Here is a 23,919-nt window from a genome sequence, read left to right as displayed (position 1 = left end):
GCTTTGCCTCCTTGCTTTTCTGTATCACTGTCCTTTGTGCTGTCAGATACAAAGTCAGTGTGCAGCTGCTCCTGCAAGTCAGAACCAACATGAAGAATGCTTCATACAAACTACATTTTACTTTTTTTACAGCTGCATCCCCCCCTCTCCCGCTAACCCCCGCTCAACTCACAGCTCAACAGCCTTGCTCTGGAATTGGTGTTCAAGTATGTAAGTGCACTTACAACACCAGGAAAGAGGTACCTTGTACAGGTCCCTCATCCATCAGCAACACCACCCCACCCTGCCACACCCAGCCTTAGGAACGAACACTTCATGCCCTATTTCTTATTGTGTCCTGCTTTTAACTTTTTTTTTAAGGAAGAATGGCTTTATGCTTTCTACATTCCATATCACCATTTCAAGACAACATCAAACTGCAGGGCAAGTATGCAACACTGACTGACAGCCAACTATTTTCTCTTAATGTTCCCAGTCTGTGTCAAAGGACATTGCCCATAAGGGTTCACAAAAGTATTACTCCCAGCAGCTATAAGAAAATAACCTTGAACATGGTTGGTAATGACTTAAGTAATGTTCGGTAGGAATGTAAATTCCCTAAAGATCAGGAACTATTTAGCCCAAATGTGTGCATGTTTTAAACTTGTATATACTTTTATAACAATAACTATGAAAGCACTGCGCATTTGGCTTAAAGGGAAGAACATTTCAGACCAAAAAGCAGGTGCCCAAATTTGCAGTAATCCTCGTCACGTGGTTCACCTTTCACCCTAGCCATCTTCCGAACTTTAACCTTTCAGTTAAAGAACACTCAATTTATACAGACATGGATAACTTTCAAGTAATCTCAGAACTAGGTACAAAGACATATCTTGTATTTCTTTGCAAGAATTGTGCTTGATTTATTTAACATGTAGTTGTTTGAGAATTTTAGTGGTTTCCTCCTATATATTTTTCAATCTCCTCTAGGCCATAAAGAGTAGTTAAATTCCCCCACCTCCAGAACATTCTTTTCAGGTCAAAAGGTCAACATTCACAGATGTCTCCAGCAGGCACCCAATTGTCTACAGACTGTACCCCAGGATACAAGCAACTACTCTTTATCAATGGAATATACTCCCCACGGACATTGCTTCAAATGTTCTGATCTAAACATGTAAAATCACAAAATGTCTTTTACAATTAATATTCTACAATCCTTACTGCATTTCTAAAAGGACAGTTGAACTTACTCTAATTATTGTAATCATCTAAACTTAACCAGGTGTAAGTGTTTAAGAGCTTAATCTGTACATTTTGCTGTCAGTTAATCATTTAGTCAGAGAGACAAGTATTTCCATTTTTGATTCCCAGTTTGGTTTTCTTTTGGAAATTTGTATGTGTTAAGCTTTTGAAAAAGTTAAGCTCTGACCTTTGTAAACGTAAACCAAACTCGACAGGATTTGTGATTCTTTTATACCTTTTCAACATCAAATGGTTAACCACAAAGACTGAATAATTGGAATTTTGCCTCTGTGCATCATGAATAAAGAGAAAATTCCAGTCATAGTTCTTCTGTGTGTTTTGTAGAGTAGAATATTTCATAGTTTCTATAACCAAAAGGCAAGCATTCGGTACTCATAAATGTTGTGCAGCCATTAATTATGTCTTTCAAACATCTTTTGTTAGAATTTGCAGAGATTAGCATGCCACTGTTTTGTGGTTGAAATAAGATAGTGTGGGTGTTTTCTTTAATATATAAAGAAGATTAATTTATCAATTGAACCTCAATAATCTGAAATGTAACACTGTCAACATTAACCTTGATTATTTTGTTATCTATTAAACTTTTGCAAAATCTGGATCTCGCTAACATCACAAATATTCTGAACATGTTAAAATATTATTCACTTTTTCAAAACACTATTACTACACTGTTATAAAAAAAATTAACTCAAAATACTTTAAAATTATGAGGCACTGATTTATTGATAGTTTCTTAATGTGCAACTAATACTGGAGGGTTACTTCACAGAGGAAATAGATGATTTTCAGTAAGTCAGAATTGAAAATTTTGCATTAAGTTACTTATTAGCCATTATTAACAAACATGCTTATGCCAATATGAATTGATTTTCATAGTTAGGCTTTAAAAGACTGTCCATGTAATGATATATCAATGGTACTTCAACTTGTGGCTTAACTGGTGGTAACAGAGAATAGGAATTTGCAGCAAGTAATAGTTAGCCAATAATTTTATTAAATTTTTTAAAAATTAATTTCAACAAAACAGTTCTTTAGGCGTCAAGTATATAATTTTAACTTCCTTTCACTGCAACTGTACCACATTTCACTTTTCATACAAAGAGACACAAAACCCGGTGGTTCACTTGACAAAACAAAGAGTGCACATTTTTTCCAGGCAGCGTAAACTGTGTTAAAATATTTACACAATCACAAAATGATGCAGTGCAGAAGAAAGCCATTCTGCCCCTTGTACCTGTTATTGCTGATTCTTTGGATAGAGGTGCCAATCAGTCCCATACTGCTGCTCTTCCCCATATAGTAATACAAATTTTCCCCTTCAAGAATTTATCCAAATTACTGATGAATTTCCCTCAAAAATTGAAGATGTGCATTTCAGATCACAACTTGATCCAAAGACAAATGTTACTTCATGTCACTTCTCATTCTTTTGTTAAACACCTTAAATATGTGTCCCTTGTCAATCCCTTTGCCACTGGAAACAATTTATATCTATTTACTCAATCACGTCCTTCAAGGTTTGAATATCACTAACAATTGAAGAATACATAAAATTCAAATTAATGCCACATTTCTGCAGCAAGCACAGAACTTCTTTCTAAATTATTCACTTTAACATCACCAATAGCTATACTGAATAATAAAATGTGTAGCGGGTGACTTCTTGAAAGCTGTTCTTGTCTTATGACACAGGAAAGTCTGGGTTCATTTTCTTCACATCAAATACGTTTTGCTATATGAACAACTAGCAATTTTTTAAAAATTGTTTCTTTGAGGTACAGATTTCTTGGTTGTGACATTGCCATTCATTTATAAGTGATTACAAAAGTGGCAATTATGCAAAAAGGAAGGTTGAATCTGTGCTGTTGGCACACACTCGTGTTTTTAATACAGTAAACTTAAAGTGTCTCACATAGGTCATCAATCCAAATTTACATTCGGTAAAACGTTCTGGACTTGCAGTGACAAGGCCAAAGTTTTGAATTTGCAACAAAACCAAAATGTATCAGAACCCTGTAATTAAGTTTTGTATTTTTTTACAGAATGCCAATTACACTCATATTGATCATAGTGAATAAATAGTCACTAAATATATCAATCATATTTTCATTTAAAACAATCTACCAGTGAATATATTAAATATGTTCTTTCAGATGAAAGCATTATCCCAAAACAAATTTTTACATGGTGCAAATTATGCTGTAACACTACAATTGGTCATTTCAACAAAGTTAATTCAGAATTCTTTCATATACTCAAGAAGAAAGTCTTTCCTTTGCATATTTGGATGTCAGACAGATGAAATGGTGGGTGTGTAATTTGGTTCCATTCAGTCTGTTGAAATACTTGCAACATATAGTCATAAAAATTACTGAACCAGAAATTGTTTGGGCATATTAACTGGAATGAAGTCAAATGTGTTTATGTTTGGCGGTGCCAGAGGATGGATCCACATCAGCTCAGCAGTGTGTTCTCTTATGAGGGGGGGGAGGCAACAGCAGCTGGGTAAAATAAGCAGTTAGGCTGCCTCGCTTTAGGTTTGTTTTCAAAATTTTCTTGCTAGCTGGGATCAGAAACTGCTACCTCCCAGGTATGAATCGAGTTCTAATAACTATAATCTTAAGCAGGAAAAGCATGTTGTCATGTTGTTCGTCAGGCTACAGTGAAATGGAGTCCAGGAGAAAAGAAGTGACAAGAAAATATACAATTTATATTTTAACTGAGAGTATTTAAGAGGTTATGAAGGTTTGAAGGAAAAACACTCATTCTAAGAAGATCAAGACAGACATGAGAAAATAAAACAGTTCATATCTAAAGTTTTTTTTTTGGTCTGAAACATTGTCACTCATTTTGCCCATTTGTGATGCATTCAAAACTGTAGCCAATATTAAGTTTTATCTCCACAGAATTAAAAGCGGTCCAGACATTATAAAGTTTTAGATTGGTAAATATGAGGCCATTAATTGCTTTTATTATAGTCCTGATTCACTCCTCTGATTGATGCATGCAATTTCTTCACTATGAACACATGCAAACACATTTCTACACAAGACTAAGCACACTTTGAAATCAATATGTTATTATTTAGATTTTTGAAGAAACGTACATCTAAAAGTCAAATGAAAAGGATCATTAGAAGGAGCATGCAACAGACATTTGTTTTACTTAATAGCAATCAACTTTTTCACAGATATATATATATACCTTTAATAACTAGAAATACGCTACACATTTATGTTTGATTGTTACATGCAATATGATGACACCGTTGTGTATAAAACAACTGACCTAGTAGAAGATGACAAAGATGGCTTTTCCTTTGCAGAAGGCCGAATTTATCTATCAAGCAACCAAAAAAAAACATTGTATTGGAACTCATCCTATTTGTAATTTTCTATCAATATAAATAATTAGCCTGGTCATTTTTGTTGTTCAATAACCTCAGTTTATTTTTTGAAAAACGTGCTGATTTATTGCCATTAATCAGTACAATAAGACTAAAAAGGCACAGTTGGCTTTGCTGCCAGTGATAATTCCCAATAACACACTCCACAAAGACTGCTGTGGAATGGGCAGGCTAGGCATAATGTCAGCCTGCAGGTGTTTTCTTCAATGACTTGGCCATCTCATTCCCAAAGAAGGCTGATCAAGACATTCGAATTCAAGATGCCCAAGACTGAAGTATTCGGAAAGCCTAAGTATGAAGTAGGTTCTATTTGTTCCACTGCTATGTAATTGCGTGTTGTTCTAATTTTACTTGCATCATAAAGTATTCTCAACCCTACTTCCTAATTATTGGCTCTACTGCAAAATATTTGCTTTTCCAAGCAGCCAAATAGTATTTTTTCACTTTACTTTTAACAGTCCACGTGCCCAGCTAAACACTTCTAAAAACGCAGATTTGAATATACTACTAAATGTTTCCATTCAGCAATCATTCTATAAAACTGAATTTTACATATAATTTACAAATAATTTAGTTATCTCCCAAACTCATTAGCTTCTAGAACACATTTGTGCCACACCCTCATCAGTCGAGATTCCTCATTCCTGTTACATATTCCCTCTCTGTCTAACGTAGCACAATATTGACCTAGTTAATATGAATCGCACAGTTCTCTGGGAACAGACACTGCTACTGAGAGGCCAGTTACACAACCTGTTCATGATTACAGACCATACGGATACAAAGATGGCACAAACGCTTCCAGGCCATCTGAACACTGCAAAAAAAGATGATGTTAGCACCTTGGCCCCAAGTCAGATGTCTTTTTCTTTTAATCCAGAGTTTTGGACATGTGAGATGGCAACTAATGCTGATCAATTTGTTTAATCACCTTTTGGAACTCATCCAGATGGTCTGTTGAGAGCTGCACTCGTGAGATGAATCTCTGTGTTCACAGCACCACTGACTTCTAACATGCCACTGGAGCTTTCAGTAAATGGCTGAGTACTGAATGCAGCAGGAGTTCATTCTCACAGCAGAGAGGAAGAGAGTTAAAAACTATATGCATTAACTTTACTTCTCCCCATAGGATCAGATCATGAATAATTTAACTTCTCTTATGCTAATGGGATCATGAAAGTATCCTTCTCTTCAGAGTCACCACTCTCAGCATTCACCGGGAACACCCCTGCCCCACCCCACCCCCAACCCCAACCACTTTTCTTACTAGAAAGACCTGCTCCTTGACACCAAGTAGAACTTTGTTCTAAGTGAAACACATTTCTTAAGGTACTGCTTGTATAGTAGGACAGAGCAGAAATTCAGTATGACTGATCAGAGGTGCTTGTAATGTGTTACAACAGTTAGACCTCAGCAGTCTCATAGCTTGTTTATTCCAAACATGGACTCACTTCTTGATACGTTCCCAGCACAATTAGAGCAACTGAGGAACTATGAATAGTGAGCAGTTATTTATTCTGATCAAATTTCAAAAAACCCAGCTTGGGCCCTTTTCTTTTGGACTCCAAGCCAGCACACTTGGAACGGGCCAGCAGTAGGGGTGCTTAATGCAAAGCTCCTTGGAATGTAGGTTTGGAAATTTAAAGAGAAGTGGTAAAGACTTGCACTCATACAGCACCATTCATGATTTCAGGCTGTTCCAATACACTTTTACAGCGTAATCACTATTGTGAGGGAAGAAGCACATCAGTTAGTTTGCACACAGCACAGCTTTATCACAAATAGCAATGTGATAAAGACCAGCTCATCTGTTTTTGTTCTAGTGATGTAGGTTGAGGAACAAAGATAATGGTGAACTTTGATTGAGGGCAGCATTAGACTTGGTCATCATACCATCCATCGTAGAACTGCTGGTTGTAAGTGACAGCATTACTTTACATATAAAGGCCATTCACTTGTTTTGCTGTACCCAACAATTTTGTTTTCTCATACAGTCATGAGATATGCGCATTGCAGGCTGGGCCAGTACTTACTGGCAATCCCTTGAGAAGGTAGTGGTGAGCTATCATCTTGAACTGCTGCAGACCAGTTGCTATACATAACCCTACAATGCTGTTTGGGAAGAAGTTCTAGGATTCTGACCCAGTGACACTAAAGGAATGGCATCAAGGCTCCAAGTCAAATTTATGCCTGTCCAGTGGAGGAGAAGGGTCAGGATGAAAATTGCAAAGAGACATGCTGCAATACTGAGCAGGAGATGTGACAATCAATTTTGCTGGATTATTCATGAGCACCTAGGAGCTATATATATGGATATATATCCTGGGTGCTATATTCACTGTTGCACCACCATGTGCCAGGGTACAATGCATCAGTGCTTCAGGTCTGGTGGAAAGCAGCAAGAAATATACTGGGTGAAGCTCCAACGTTTAAAGTCTCATTATTTCTAACGGGTGGGAATCAGGAGACTTAATAGGGTGACAGCGATAAAACTTTATTGTTTAATTAGCTTAAAAATAAGCCCAAATTAGTACTCAGGCAAGGGAGAAAAATTGATTGAATCATGTGAAAAATGTTCACCATTGCAGTGACTGAGAGCCGGCTACTGGTGGCTGATGATGTACAGGCATTTGAGAAGCTTTCACAAAAGTAATATTCAATAGCTTTCTAGGCACCAACAAAGAGGAAAGGTATAGCTTCTATGATAGCAGGATGCCAGACAACTTTAAAAGAAAATCACAGTTCCAGCTTAAGTTAAATCACCAGACCTATTGATATGAATTTTGAAGCCCGGGACATGAATCAGATGAGCATGTTAACAAGTTCATGACAAGACTGAAAATTTAAGCCACAAAATGTAAATTTAAGGACACAGATGAAATTCTGCAGGATCAGCTTTTCATATCCTGAAGTACTTAAGTTTTAACTGAAAAGATGCAACCAGATCATAGCCATGAGTTAGACAGATGAAGGCACAGACTATCCAAAGGGCTAACTTTCAAAAGAGTGACAAGAAAAGTTTGAAACAGATGGAACATCGAAAGTCACTGAAGTCACAAAGCCTGCAAACTGAGTAAATTGTGGTGACCAAAGTGCCAAATGTACGACTAACAACTTGCCTGGATCTCAAAGATCTTAATCAAACTGGAAATAGTCATCATTACCCTATTTCAGCACCAGAAGAGAACACAGCAACAAAGGCAAGGGTAAAGTTTTCAGCAATCCTGATGTTGAAATGGCTCCTGCAACACAAAACTTGATGAGAAACCTTTGCTGGTGACAATGTTCACCGCACCCTTCAACCGATATAAACTTCTTGGCCTATCTTTTGCCTTTAAGTAAATCAGAATGTGTTTCCAGCAGAAAAATAAAGATGAAACATACGGAGGGTGTAAAGGAGCAGAATGAAAGGGAAGAGGTGGAGAGGTAATGTCACTGGGAAAGTAATTCAGCAGCTCAAGCTGATATTCTGGGGAACCAACAAAGAAAATGCGAGAGAAACATAGCAGGTCCAACAGCATCTGTGGAGAGAAAAACAGGATTATGACTCTTTCTCCAGTTCTGACCACTGTCAATTGTCACAGAAACCCGACTGGTTCACTAAAGTCCTCAGGGAACGAAATCAACCATCTTTACCTGGGGTCTGGCCTACATATGATTCCAGAGCCGCAGCAATGTTAAAGGAAGGCCCATCTGAAGAAGGGTTGCTCCCAAAACAAAGGATTTGTCTCTTAACTGCCCTCTGGGCAATTAGGGATGGGCAGTAATGTTGTTGTAGCCAATGAAGCCCACATCCCAAGGAAATGAAAGGAAATTCCTGATCAGTGGTGTATATGGTAAAATTGTGATAACCATTTATATAATAAAGCCATCAAAAGAACCAGCTCAGACCAAGCTAAATACAGATGCAAGGGTTCTTGTGGTACTGTGGTAGTGTCCCTACCTTTGGACCAGGAAACCTAGGTTCAAGTCCAACCTGCTCCAGAGTTGTGTAACATCTCTGCACAGGTTGGTCAGAAAGTATCTAAATACAGATGCATTACGAATGTGACAGAATGCCAAATCTTCAAAATGGTTGATACATCTGTCAGAGTCAAGCTCAGTTCTGCAAAAGGCACAGCTATCTCTGAAAGAGAGGCTCCAAAAAACAAGAAAGATTTGTGAAGTTTCCTTGGCTTGATCCTGTACATGAGGTGTTTTCCTCACACGTGCCTGTTGCCAGCCGTGTTCCAAATGGAACGGTGCTGGGTCTGCTTCTGATGGTCATTTATATAAATGATTTAGATGAGAATATGGAAGGCATGGTTAGTAAGTTTGCAGGTGACACCAAAATTGGTGGTATGGTGGACAGTGAATGAAGATCATCTACGATTACAAAGAGATCTTGGCCGATTGGGTCAACGGGCTGAGGAGCAGCAGATAGAGTTTAATTTGGATAAATGCAAAGTATTGCAGTTTGGTAAAACAGACAAGGGCAAGACTTATATAATTGAAAGTAGGGCCTCTGGTCGTGTTGCAGAACCCTAGGGGGTTCAGGTATATAATTCTTTGGAGTTTGCATCACATGTAGCCAGAGTGGTTAAGAAGGTGTTTAGCACGCTTGCATTCATTGCTCAGACCTTTGTACTGGAGTTGGGAAGTCATGTTGAGGTTGTACAGAATGTTGGTGAGGCCTCTTCAAGAGTACTATGTCCAGTCTGGTCACCCTGTTACAGGAAGGATATTACCAAGCTGGAGAGGGTTCAGATAGGATTTACCAGGATGTTGCTGGGAATGGAAGGTTTGAATTATAGGGAGAGGCTGGGACGTTTTTCACTGGAGTGTAGGAGATTGAGGGGTGACTTTATAGAGGTTTATACAATTATAAGGGGTGTAGATAGGTTGGATGGCATTTCATGACTAGGGGGATTAAGGTGAGGGGAGAAATATTTAAAACGGACACTTTTTACACGGAGTATGGAATGAACTTCCAGAAAAAGTGATGGATGTATGTACAGTTACAAACTTTAAAAGACATTTGGATAAATACATGAATAAGAAATGTTTGGAGGAATATGGATGAAACGCAGGCAGGTGGGACTAGTTTAGTTTGGGATAATGGTTGGCATGGACTGGTTGGACTAAAAGGTTTGTTTCCATACCCTATGACTGTGCAACAGACCGTTGAGAGCTGGTGAAAGAAGATGATGTTACCAGTGGTCAGATTCACAGGAGAGGAGTTTTAACAAACTCAAAACCAAGGAGACAGGTCTGGCATACTACATCAGAAAAATAAAGCTGTCATCAGCTGAGACCAGATATGCCAACATAGAGAAAGAGCTTTTGGCAGACATGTGAGGATGTGAGAAATTCCATACATATCTCTATGGGAGAAACAGCATAAAGACTAATTATCATCCACAGAAGCAGATCTACAAAATAATCTATGTAGAGCTCTGCAGACTGTAAAGGGTTCGGATCTATGATTTCACACTGAAATATAAGCCAGGAAGGGAAATGGTGCCAGCTGATGCCTTATCGCAGTGTCGCCACAAAAGAAATGTGAGATTTTTATAAAAACTAGGTATACAGATCCACCACCTAGTGAACATAATACTACAAACACAGAATCAAGCTAGAGATGAGACCAAATAAAGAAATACAGAGGCTCTCTCTACAAGTGATTCAGTCACGGCCTTATTGGATACAGGAAACACAGCCAGCAATATGGCAGGTCCATCAAAGATGGCATCTCACTAGAAGATGATTTTCTGTTAGCAACACAGAAACAGCTTCTTCAGAAGATACGCGAAGGCTACATGGGAGCGGAGACGTGTAAACTCAGAACTATATCAGTCATATATTGAACAGATTTCTCGTCAGGCATTGAAAGAATTGTCTAATTGGAATATAAGCCACGCTCTACATGTGGAAAGACTGGATGCAGTTCATTGTTGTGTTGTAAAGTGAATGTGAGGCGATCAAGTGGGAGGTACAGAGATATACAAAAGAAAAGGTGTATGAAAGCCATTAAGTTGCTCCCAGACTATGGCAAAATGTGAATCTGATTTTACACACAATTAATACTGGTACTGGTACAACTACTCATTAACTTTTTTATCCTAAAGGTGAAAGATATTAGAGCAGTACAAGTTCTGTTCACTAAGAAGGGATTCCTGAAAGATATGTGATTATGGAACCCAGTTCACCTCCAGAGAATTTAAGGAATTGGTTGAACAGTGTGGGTTCAACATCATCACTGCCACATTACCAAGGGTCACTTCACCTAATGAAGGAACAGAGCTCAGAAAGATGGTGATTTCGAATAAACCTGTTGGACCATGACCTGATGTCAAGTTTTTTTGTCCACCCCAGTCCAACACTGGCATCTCCACAACATTACCAAGGGTACATTACCAGGCAGTAAAAAAAAACATTAGAAATGTAGGTAGACAAGGTAGATAAATCAAATCTTGCCATACTGCCACTCAAATCTACACCTGTCACAGCTGACATGAAACCACCGCAAAGCTATTGAATTGAAGAAAGCATTAGACTACTCCAGCAAGCAAGATATATCCTACAAGTGACCAGGATAAAGTAAGGCAACTGCAGGTAGAAAGTCAACTTGCCTTATAAATCCTGGTTGAGTTGTTGAAAGAACAAACTGCACATTCATAGGATCTAATCATAAAAATCTGGAAGCCAGCAAATATTTTTGGAAGACCTGATTTTCTGAGGGTATAAATCATTGACATTGAAACTGTTAAGTAAATGATGCACATATTTGACCTACACCTGAGGTGGAAAGATCATCATCTTGCCAGAGTAAGATCACTAACCAGTGAGACCACATCAACATACTAACAAGCAGTACAATGTCAACAACGCCACCAGCAAGTGACATAACATTAGCAACATCAAGCAACGATCTAGTCTGTGCAGTAAGTTAATGCAGTGATGAATCCAAATCCAGAGATAGAGGTACAAAATTACCAGCTATGGGATGCTATGAATACTACTTTGAGAAAAAGACAAGCTATAACAGACTCTTCAGTGGTTCAATTCATTAAAACAAAATTGCTGATAAATTTCATTTCTTCAGAGAAACATTAATGATTTGAACACCTATATTGATATTAAGGCATTCTATATCTTTTTAAAGAAAGAAGTATCATATTATATGATTACATTACTTGTATAGAGCGAGCAATGAAACATTATGTGAATATACAGCCTGGTGTGCTACAAACTGCGGTTATGTGCCAAGTGAGAGTGTATCAGCCAATCAGAGTCAAGAAGTGTGGTGCTGGAAAAGCACAGCTGGTCAGGCAGCATCTAAGGAGCAGGAAATTCGAAAGGTTGTCCATTAGCTCTTCATCAGACATGTTGGGGGGGGGGGGGCAAGGGGGCTCAAAGATAAATGGGAGTGGATAGGCACTAGGGGAAAGATAGCTAGGAATGTGATAGATAGATGAAGATGGGGATGATGATAGGTCAGTGTGGATAGGCAGGAAGGAAGATGAATAGGTAGGACAGTTCAAGAGGGTGGTGCCAAGTTGGGGAATTGGATCTGGGATAAGATGGGATGAGGGGAGATGAGGAAACTGGTGAAATAGACATTGATTCCATGTGGTTGGAGGCTCGCAAGGCAGAAGATGAGGTGTTCTTCCTTTAGTCGTGTGTTGGCTAGAACTTGGTGGTGGAGGAGGCCCAGGATTTGCATGTCCTCGGCAGAGTGGGAAGGAGAGTTGAAGTGGATGGCCACAGGGCAGTGGGGTTGTTTAATGTATGTATCCTGGAGATGTTTTCTGAGACATTCTGTAAGTTGGCATTCTGTGTCTTCAACGTAGAGGAGACCACATCAAGAGCAACAGACACAGTAGATGGGGTGTTTGAACCTGTGCCCACACCTCCCCCCTTAGCTCCATCTAAGGCTCCAAAAGATCCTTCCACATCTGGCAGAGATTTTCCCTGCACATCCAAACACCTCATCTACTGTGTGCATTGCTCTCTATGTGGTTGCCTATACATTGGGCAGACAGGATGCCAACTTGTGGAATGTTTCAGAAAATGTCTCTGGATCACATGCACTAAACAACCCCATCACTCTGTTGCCGTCCGTTTCAACTCTCCCTCACACTCCTTGAAGGACATGCAAGTCCTGGGCCTCCTCCACCGCCAAATCCTAGTCACCCGACGATTGAAGGAAGAGCACCTCATCTTTCACTTCAGGATCCTCCAACCACACGGTATCAATGTCGATTTCACATTTCCTCATCTCCCCTCCCCCCACTTGTCCCAGATCCAAACTTCCAACTTGGTACTACCCCCTTAAACTCTCCTACTTGTCCATCTTCCCTCCTAGCTATCTGCTCCACCTTCCTCTCCGACCTATTACCATCATCTCCCCAACTTCATCTACCTATCACATTCCCAGCTACGTTCCCTCCAGCCCCAACCCCCTCCCATTTATCTCTCAACCTCCTTGGGCCTCATCCCCACATTCCTGATGAATAGCTTATGCTTGAAATGTCAACTCTCCGATGCTGCCCGACCTGTTGAGTTTTTCCGGCGTCATACTTCTTGACTCTGATCTCCAGCATCTGCAGTTCTCTCTTTCTCCTGTATCAGTCCACCAATTATGTAGACAGCAGCTGGAAGTACACTTGATGAAACTCCAGCATTTTGAGTCAAAAGTAGGATTATTTCTAATGTATAAGAACCTGAAAACATAACACTCTTAATGTGGAATGACTGGATACATTTGTGACTGGATGCAGTGAATGAGACTTCAGCATTTCAAAATATGCGTGGCATTCAATACTTAGAACAATTACTGAAAAGTTACCATTACCGATATGAAAAATGTTTCAGTGCAAATCAGTGTAAGAAGTCTGTTATAACAGCAAAAGAATGTGGATACAGGAGATCTGAATTAAAGCCAAAAAGTAATGTAGAAACTCAGCAGGCCAAGTAGCATCCTAGGCAACAGAAACAGAGACAGTGATTCAAATCCAATATGACTTTTCATTGGAACTCTATTTCTCTCTCCACTGGTGCTGCCAGGCCTGCTGAGTTTCTACAGCAGCATTTTCTGTTTAGATTTAAGAACTCTGATTTTCTATTTGTGGATTTAAGAAATCTTCAGTATTTTTATAACATAGGAAAGTGAATTAATTATAATGTTGAGTGCTTCATGTATAGACGCTAGTCAGAGTTATCTGAACATACAGACATGACTGTACTCAGCATTACTGGACACAAAATGCTATTCTCCCCTATTCTGCGGGAGTCCTCAGGTAGGCCAGTGGAAGAAGTTTCAAACTTGTGCAGGTTGTTGTCAGTGGACACTGGGTAAATAATGCTGATAGTCAGAGTGAAACATCCCTGGCTGCTCTGTGCTAATTATCACTTTCTCTGTTAAATGTGGAGCCTGCAAGTTCATGACTTCAGTACAAGTGACGTGGATGGTCACTAGAAGTTGACTGACAAAACTAAATTGTTTAGTTTGCATATACCTCCTATCAACAACACCCTACTACTTATTGTTTGCAATATTGTGTAAGATTTCTGTTAATTAGGAAATTGAAATAGAAACATAGAAAATAGGTAGAGGAGTAGGCCATTCAGTCCTTCGAGCCTGCTTCACCATTCACTATGATCATGGTTGATTATCCAATTCAAGATCTGTTCCTGCTTTTCCCCCAGAGTGTTAAATCGAACTAATTCTTGAAATCATACAATGTTTTGGTCTCGATTGCTTTCTGTAGCAGCAAATTCATTGCTCTCTGGATGAAGGAATTTATTTTTATTTCAGTCCTAAATTGTTTACCTCATATACAAAGACTGTGACCCAAGGTTCTGGGCTCCAATGCTATTGGGAACATCCTTCCTGCATCTACACAGTCTAGTCCTGTTAGAATTTTATTTGTTTCCAAAAAGTAGTCCTTCATTCTTCTAAACTAAAGCAAATATAATCAGAACTAATTCAACTACTCCTGAGAGGATGAATCTGAGCACAATGAAAGGCAAGAAAAGAAGACATTGGGATAATTGCATCTCGAGATGATAAAAGCATCAATCAGCTTTTCATGAGCGCGAAGGTGAGATAAGCATTAGGGAATGTACTAGTGGCAATAAAAGGTGACAATGTGGAGTGGGAGGAGAAATTATCAAGGCAGATGAGCTAACTGCTTCTGTACAGATGGAATGGAATCCTGCAATAATAGTTCCTCATAGCCTGGTAACAGAGAGGCAATGGAGGTGGATGGGAGAGCACATTGGTTACAGTAACAGGGGAAATTATTGCAAACTTTGGTCAAGGCCAGCATGGTGCTGGTACCCTAGTGCAAGCAGGACTGGAGAAGTTCAAATACTGAACTGAAAGACAGTTGAGAGGCAATGTTGTGTTTCAGAACCACAGAATTAGAAGAGAGGTCTGAGACAGGTGGAACATTAGGGAAAATTGAAATGCTAAAGGGTATTTTTTTTAGGGTGCCATTAATGACAATTGTCTTCAAATGATGTTTTCTCTTTCCAACACCTTGTGGGAATCAGAGAGGGAGTTTGGGAGATGAACATGGAGAGACAGGAGCATCTCATTGATAAAATTAATGAAGAAGATGCTTTAGAAGAGAGCACAGAGTGATGGCATTTAAAGATAGAGTAGGTTGAAGAATGAGGAGAGATTTGGAAATGGGGTGCATAGGTGCGGGAGTAGAAAAGGATACAGCATAAGAGCAAGCTGCATGAATGATCTCAATCTAATTCATTATCCTGGTAGAGCTCTTGATGTCATCAGAGAAACATTACCTTATTCACTTGTAAGCTTGATTAATAAAATATGAGTGAGAAAGAAACTTATAAAATTGCAGCAAATGTAAAATGTTTTCTGCTCCCCTGGAGAGATGGCATTTAGGATTAATTACAGTTCTGCTAGAACTATGGAAAATCTTACAGCTTTATAATGAGTGCATCTACAATAAACCTTGAACAGAACAGGCCATTTTTATATATGGTAGTTGATAAACTGGAATTGGTCTTTCGCATGACAGACTCTGTTTTACACCAATTTCTGCCAAATCTCAGTACGGGGATTACTCTACTGCTGTAAGGAGTGCAAAATAGCCTAACAAAACTGAATTGTAGGAAATGTGCCTTTACAATACTCGTACACCGTTCCTGTCAACATCAATTGTTCTCCATGCATATCTAATGAATAACTATCTCTCTTTTATGTTTTGGCTAAGCATCTTGACTTAAATTGGTGTACTGAATTAGGGATGTAAAGAGAATATCAAACCAGTTTCCAATATAACAATTTAGCTTTTTTATGTTAGTGTAGCATGTCCACCCACTAAATAAACATGATAGAATTTCAGTAAACCAGATTGCATTTATCTAGAATACTTGTGCTGTGTATTTCTAGTTCCAGGGTTCCATTTACATGTTAGCGTTTACCTATAAATGTATAAACACTCTAGGATTTGAGTAGATATAAAGCATTATTGCTCATAAATACTCAACTTACAATAGGGAGAATTCTTCATTCTGTTTGTTTTAAAGTACCTGGTTCTGGAAAGCTGTCCAAAGCAAAATTAAAAGATTGAAGCTAACTTTAACTTTAATAGCCAGATTTCTTCATGTTGTGACTTAAATGTTCACTTATTTTACCATCATTTGTAGATTCATATCCAAATAATGGACTACACAGTGTAGTGAAGCCTTTATAGGGCTAAAAAGCCATCAGAATGAAGTTTTAATAATCAATTTTAACATTTATCAAAGATCAAAACTGGAATTTTAATTGGTATAAATTACAAGTATTTTGTTTACTGGATTATGTAGTGTACAAAACTTTCGCACAAGAACTTCATGAAAATATTGATTGTCTCACGAGGCTCAGAGCTATAAAAATGACATTTCTGATTTTCACAGCTAGAAGAGAAGCTTTTCCTCGGACAGCACTTGTCAATCACAAAATTTGATGGCCCAGTAACACACATGTTAAGAGTTGTTTAATAATTTCAAATGTACAATTGCAAAGGTCATGAGTTTATTATTATCTGATCAATGGTGTTGGGATCCTTAAGCTTTTAAGAAGAAGGTAATCTCAGGAGACTGACTTAGATGGGTAAGAGTACATATCAAAAGATGCTCATTTTTAAAATTCAAAATTAATCAGATCAAGCCATATCTTAATCGACATTTCATTATAATTGCTGCAAATATACTTAACTGTAATTTTATACATTTACAAAAATATGTTATTATTTGCATCAGTCTTCAATTTATTTATAACTGAGCAAGTATAAACACTAGAACCGTAAATGGTACTACATAACACTACATTTATACTGAGATGCTCTATTCTTACTAAGTACTTTTTGTTGTATTGAGTACAATGAATCAATGGGTTATGATGTATTTGAAAAGTCCTCATTATGCTAAAGTGAAAAGTCAAACTTCTCTGAAATATGCAATTTTTTGTTGTCACTATTTATTTGGATAACATTAGTAGGTAAATAATCCTGCCAACCTTTTTTAAAGGACCAAATTATCACCTGTGGCACTGTTTGAACTAAGTTCAATATCAAAGTGTTTTAATGCTCAGAGCCATTATACTGTGAAATTCAGAATGCAGTATTATGCTCCTAAAATTGATTTGTATGGAAGGTAGCCTGTACCAAACAAACACAACTTACTCAGTTTAGCTTTAATTGATCAGAAATGTTTGCAGATTGTGTTTGTCAGTTTCTGGTTGAAATTCAGAAGCATCAACATTTTAGGATTGTTTTGAATCTACAATTTTGACAGATGATATTTGTTTGTGCAGTCTAGTACTGTTTTTATTATGTTTTTACGACATTGAAATATCCTGCTTTAATAACTGTTTTATCCTCAGTATATCACATGATAACTAAACAAGTGGAATTCTTCTAGTAACAGCAGATAATGTTACATTAGAGATAGTAATGACATAAAGTGCTTTTTTATTGAAGAATTGTACAGATTCATAATTTATGCATCTCTGATAAGCTAAGCCTGCATGAAAAGGGAAAATATACTATATCAGGAAATACTTTTTAATCATTGACAGAAATTTCTCTGTCTACAGAGAATTTGACTTGTTGTTCAAAGCTATGTATTTTTCCCCCAAGTACAATCGACATATTAGAAATAATTTTGGCCTTGAATTGAAAGCAAGGGATTAAACTAGACAGGTCATCATCACTGTACCAACAGCAGTCACCTATTTGCAAAGAAAATAGTCACCACAATGCAAAATAAAACTAACCTCTCACATAATGAATCTCAAACACAGATGATACTGAAAACCTTTCACTATCAGTGCACCAACCGTCCAACAGAACGTGCATTTTTCTTTTGGAGTTAAATTTGCCACTCCAGCATGAATTCTCTATTAGATCATGAATGACACAGTCAGTCCATTAGAAGATGCTACAACAGAAACTGATCTGTTGTCCTATTGCATCTGACATCACCATTATGTTAAAGGCATTAGCTGTGTTCAGTCAGACATTTTCAGATTAATATTTATTGGTCATGTATATATCATTGGTGGTTGCACAATGTAATTATCAATGTTCCTTTGAATGAGGAACTGCAGTTATTGAAGTATATCTAACCACTAACAATGGGATAGCTGTGAATTTTAGGGAGGAGGTTAAGATAGGTGGGACATAAAGTACTGTTTTATATAGTTAAGGATTTTTCAAAGTAATTTTAGTAATTTGCAGAAAGACAGTGCTTGCATCATTGGAAATGACGAAGCTGGAGAACTTCAAGGTGTATTTCCTTTCTTCTCTCTTTATACTTGACTCTCTCACTCAATCAGTCATCATGAAAACCCTGTGGTGCACTGCACTGTTACCCATCCGTTACTGCTTACATTCACCACTACTTACTAATTCTTATTCCACATCCAGTTTCTTAAGGTCCACTAGACAGCTTAGACCTTCCTGCAGCAGATGGGGTGGAGAATTCTCCTCAGGAGTTGCTGTCACTTGCTCTCACCCTACAAAGCACCACCACACAAAATCATTGCCCTATTTTCCAAAGATACTGAGTTAGAGGGAGTTGCAATAGGTGATTTACTCAGCACTGGTGAGCGGGAGTAAATGCACATGGAAAGAATAAGCCAGAAGCAGATCATTGGAAGGTTCACCATAGCCCTGCTAACATAGGCACAGATGCAAAATTCAGGGTTACAACGTTTACAAGGCCAGATGCTTTTGTGCACCATCATTTGCCCAAATGCTTTGGACCTTGCCCCCCGCCCCCCGACCCGTCAAGGATTTTCTCCAGTACAATGGAAAGTTTAGCAAAAACAAAATGTGTACGGGGTACCAATGCATGACATTCAACATCTCAATGACTACATAACTTGAGCCCAACCCCATGCACCGAATATAAGTTTACAGCATGAGCACGAACACTTGTACTTTGGGCAGAAACACTGAATGCCTCAATCAAGGTCCACGGAAAAGTTTGACAGTAGATTTGCAATGGTACTTGGGCAACTTCACTCTGTAACGTCACAATGGTGATGTTGGAAAAAAAGGTGGCAACAGGAAACAAATCCCATTTTACTTGTGTTTTTTTCCTCCTCTCAGCAGCATGCACTTCCACCAATTTCTCACCACTGACCTTTAATGAACATATACCAAACACTTCTACTAATGTGTGTAAAATGCCTTTTAGCTGACTGACCACGCAAAGTAGAGCTATACAGAGGAGACATATGGAATTTATTTCAAGTTGGTAGCATGGACACTGAATACAAATTTGTAAACTCTTCATGTGCTTCATCAGTTGTAACCCATTGATCCATGAATGGATCCACTGATGGATTACTGCAACCTAGCTCTCAACCACTTCTCTTAGCCCTCTCCTCAACTCACAATTGGTTTTGAGCCTGGAGCAAACTTTGCACCACAAGAAATAAACAAGAAATCTTGACATTGGCAATCATTCTCTGCTCATTCTGCAGCCAATCAGGAATTTCCAAAGACTTATGTCACAAAGGAACAGAAACAGTGCTATGTAGAACCAGGCACTAGAAATGACAGTGAGAAGAACTTGGTGACAGAGGAAAGAGAGTGCCAATGCCCATTTAAAAGAGGAAATGTATCTGAATTGAGGGAAAATGAGTTAGAGTGGAAGAATGCATTTAATAACATGGTTAGGGGAGGAAAGTAGCTGGAAGAAAGTAGCTCCATAAATGGAGTAACCAGTTGAAAATGTTTAATGCCAAATATCATTCTTGTTAGTCTCCAATATTATTCCATTCAAAATTTATGGATCAGAAAGTATACGTAAACTAACTGGATGCAGATTTTTCTTAACAGGAAATAGTCAAGCTTTACCTGATGGATGGAGGAAATGTAGAGGATAATATGTAAAAAGAGTACACACAATTCTCTATTTTTTTGCCACATCCTCCTTAATATTTGGAGCAAGTGAGGATTGCAGATGCTGGAGATCAGAGTCAAGAGTGTGGTGCTGGAAAAGCACAGCAGGTCAGGAAGCATCCAAGAAGCAGGAGAATCAACGTTTTGAGCATATGCTTGTAACATAGATTCTCCTACTCCTCCTTGATATTAGACTAGCACTCCTTTCTATTAATACCTTTTAAATTAAGCTTTGCACAGAGACGATTTCACGTCTCAGAAACAGAAATTACAAAACAAATAGACGTGAATTATATTCACAGAAGCTATATCATTGTTCTATAATACCACATTGTTATGCAGGCTCAATATTTTTGAGGGTTTCATGAATTTCACACTGTATCTAACTTTAAATGAAGGTGCTCCATGCTGGAGTCCTGTGATACTGAAAAACGCCTTCTGGGAATAATGTGATTTATGTCTTGTATTAAAAAATGTTTTGAAATAAATATGAAACAGTAGCACATGTATTATTCCACACATCTGTCTACAGAAACCGTTCCCCCCTCCCAATATGTGCAGAGAAGTATAAAGCCAGCACTCAATCTATAACTTTTTTGGATTTAAGATTGCTTCCTTTGATTCCTTTTTAAGTCCATCTTGAAATTGATAACTGTTTATCACCCAATCTCTGCACCATTGTTTGCCCTCAAGCTCCATAATATGCAAACTGTATTCTGTGAAACAAAAGCCATGGGAATCCACATGATTACTACAGAATTTGACAAGCTTTTATCAGGCCTGCTTACATTTCAATCCAGTATGGTTAAAGTAATTCATGATAAATTTGTATCAATTGAACCAATATTGGTCCAAAACTTTTGTTTTTGCTTTGACTCTCAAACAAAGTACACATGAAATACTTTTGAAACCTCCTTCTGCTCGAAGCTGCCATGAATTATTTTGCCTCTGAAAACCACTGACAATAGTAGTCCATGTCATAAGTATTCTTCAAATAGGGACAAAATTCTAATGTTACCTCACAAATAAACTTTGTTAAAAAAACCTAATTTGAGAAGATAGTTCTGAGGATATCTTTAAAGCTGAACACTTCTGAACTTGAACAATTGATTACACACCACAAGTGCACAGACATAGACACATGCACACAGTAAAGCACCACCCCCTTCCCCCCAACCCACTCCGCCATGGGCTATCTCCACTATGGTCCCGTCTTTATCTTGCTACCATAACTCAACAAAGCCACTACAGCCAGACAGTTTTGAATTTCAGCTGGGACCCAAGCGACCTGTTAATGAAACGGCATAAGGGTAAAACTCACAGTGTTGAGTTATGCCTGGTGTTGTAAGCAGACTCGGAGTCAAAATGCTTCAAGCGTTAACGTAATTGCAAGAATGTGAAAAATGAAGCATCAGGCTCCTGAGCAAAGCAGAAGGTCAAACCCGAGCCTCTCACAAACCAGCTCTGTGGAAGGTGGCCTCATTTCACCATTTAATCAGCCTCACTCTCTGTTGTCTCCATATTTTTTAACCTATTAAAAAAACTGCAATTAACTTGAAAAAAAATTACACTCTGTCTTCGAAAAGTGACATTCACTAGCTTTCCATGTTAAAATATGATCTGTGGCATCCATGAAAAGCACTGCACTCAGCCCAGAAGACAGTCAATAAGTGCTCAGCAGATTGCAGGTCACTTGAACTTATGCATGTAAAATAATCAATACTTTTCAAAGATTAGGTTTTCAAGATTTTCAAAAATGGCAGAGAAAACAAATGCACAGCAACCATAAATATGAACAAGATAGGACTATTTTTGTTCCAGCTTTCAAACTGAATTCAATTAAAATTGTATATGTACTTCATAATGATGGCACAACAGTAGTTTTAACATCACAATGGTACACTACCACCACAATAGTGCACGTTACAAATTATAATCACTACTCAGAAAAATAGCAAACTAGACTGCTCTGAAAAATTGTGAAACATCATAAAATATATAATGAAGTGACTTTGGGTTTATGTAAAACTCAGAAAAAAAAACACTACTCATATTAAAAGACAAAAGTCTGTAATGCCACTTGTTACTTAATCAATTACTTCTGCATTCGTATAATTGCTGCAACATTTTATTCATGCAATTTATACAATTTAAAGAAAGGTATTTTCACTGATAGCTTTTGGGTGATTACACACCCACCCTCTGATACTGATGTTTGCTTTCTGATGCATGCTGCTTGAGCGGGCAAGGCGGGGTTTGTTTAGTCATGCTGATTTTTGAGTGTGAAGAGAATTAACCTCTTACCTTGTTCACTGCTGTTGTCCCCACTCTGGGAAGCATGGCCCCCACTGGAGGGTCCAGGTGTACCAGCTGAGTGCGTTGATGTTGCATCATCATGGTCCCTGTTCCAAGATGATGGATTCTGATATGAAGATTCATGCCCCAAAGGATTTTGTTTTTGTTCCAGTTAGCATTCCCAAACCGAGTGAAGGACACAGAAAACAAAAAGAGAAGAAATAAATTAACAACACAAAACTTCAGGGAAACAGATAATTTCCAAATGCTATTCGTTTTCTCAATTCCTTCTTAGACACTGAGCAGAAATTATTTAGACAATACTGAAAAGGGAGTACTGTGCTGAAGCTTATGTCCAGTCTTTGGAAGAAACTATTTCAAATGACAATCTTTTGTTAAGAAAATTAACCATAAATCACATAGTACTGCTGCATTAAAAGGCATGGGTAGTTTAGATTGACAGTGAAGGTACTTAAGGACTTACTTTTCCTTGCTTCACTGCAGTATACTTTTCTCCTTTGAGAAAGGAAGTTATAAAGTTTTTCTTGTTGAATGGATAAATGCTCCAGTCCAAAAGTTACAGCTCATTGCTGCAATGCAGAATGTATTCTCCTCCTGGTTCCCCTCCCCTTTCCTGATGGTTCCCAATACCCTGCCACTACTTAAAGGAAAACAGGATTTCTACTGTACAGGAAAGGCTTTATCAGCACCACATGAAGGCAGGGAAGAGATGGAATTTCCTCTCTCAAAGCAAAAAAATGAGAAGGGGCACGTGAAAGAGATCAGCCTTTGGACTAGTTTTGTAACACTTGACACTTGCATACTCTCATTGCTGCCAACCAGATAGTTTGGCTTGTGAGATACCGCAGAACCATGTTAGCTAACAACAAATTGTGTTAGAAAATTACAACAAACCTGCAAAAAATAACAATTAAAAAGCTGGTTTCAACATTTTAGAAGCATGTCAATGACACAGTTACATTATTAAGAGCATCAAAACAACTACAGTGCAAGGAGTCTTATCCATACAAAACAACAGCTTTACCATTGTGCAATCAAATGTAGAAATATAAACCAGATGAATTTGCAGAGGATGACTGTGGATAAGATACAGAATGCCTCCACCGCAATAACAAATTAGTACAGACTTTATGATTAAACCAGAGCCACCATGGAATTCAGAGATGCAGCAACTTCTGTCTGGATTCTGAGTTGGTGCCTCAGAGTGTCCCTTTTTATCTCTAAGCAAGGAAACCACTCAAATAGCTTCAAGCTAAAGACAAACAGTAGGCAGAGGCTCTTCAGCCCACTGCAGCCTCTTAGCGTCAGCTGTTTGCCGGATGGTAATCAGATAAAGAGCTAAAAGAATTAAATGAAAAAGACCAGAAACAATAGCTCTGCATGAATTTTGTCTCGGAACAACACAGAGCCAGAACCTTCCTATAGAAACACGATAAATGCAACATGTTTGTGTAAATGATTGTTTAAAGGACATGCAAAATGTGGTTAAATTTATGCACTACAAGCTCTTTTAAGTTGTCTGTTGCTATCGTTCAT

The 23,919-nt window shown here is 38.2% G+C and overlaps 1 protein-coding gene across 7 annotated transcripts in view; it reads right to left on the bottom strand.

Annotated features, from left to right (window-relative positions):
- meis2a (Meis homeobox 2a) overlaps positions 1–23,919 on the bottom strand; it is a 122,884-nt gene that overhangs the window by 78,370 nt on the left and 20,595 nt on the right. For all 7 annotated transcript variants that reach the window (XM_060828923.1, XM_060828925.1, XM_060828928.1 and 4 more), the window contains exon 7: positions 22,372–22,489. In XM_060828923.1, the coding sequence (XP_060684906.1) occupies positions 22,372–22,489 (118 nt within the window). The remainder of the gene's footprint in view (positions 1–22,371; positions 22,490–23,919) is intronic.

The sequence above is a fragment of the Hemiscyllium ocellatum genome, chromosome 8, assembly GCF_020745735.1.
Source record: "Hemiscyllium ocellatum isolate sHemOce1 chromosome 8, sHemOce1.pat.X.cur, whole genome shotgun sequence".
NCBI classification, from domain to species: Eukaryota; Metazoa; Chordata; class Chondrichthyes; order Orectolobiformes; family Hemiscylliidae; genus Hemiscyllium; species Hemiscyllium ocellatum.
The sequence above is the reverse complement of the archived record's forward strand: the minus strand, read 5'-3'. Positions and strand labels throughout refer to the sequence as shown.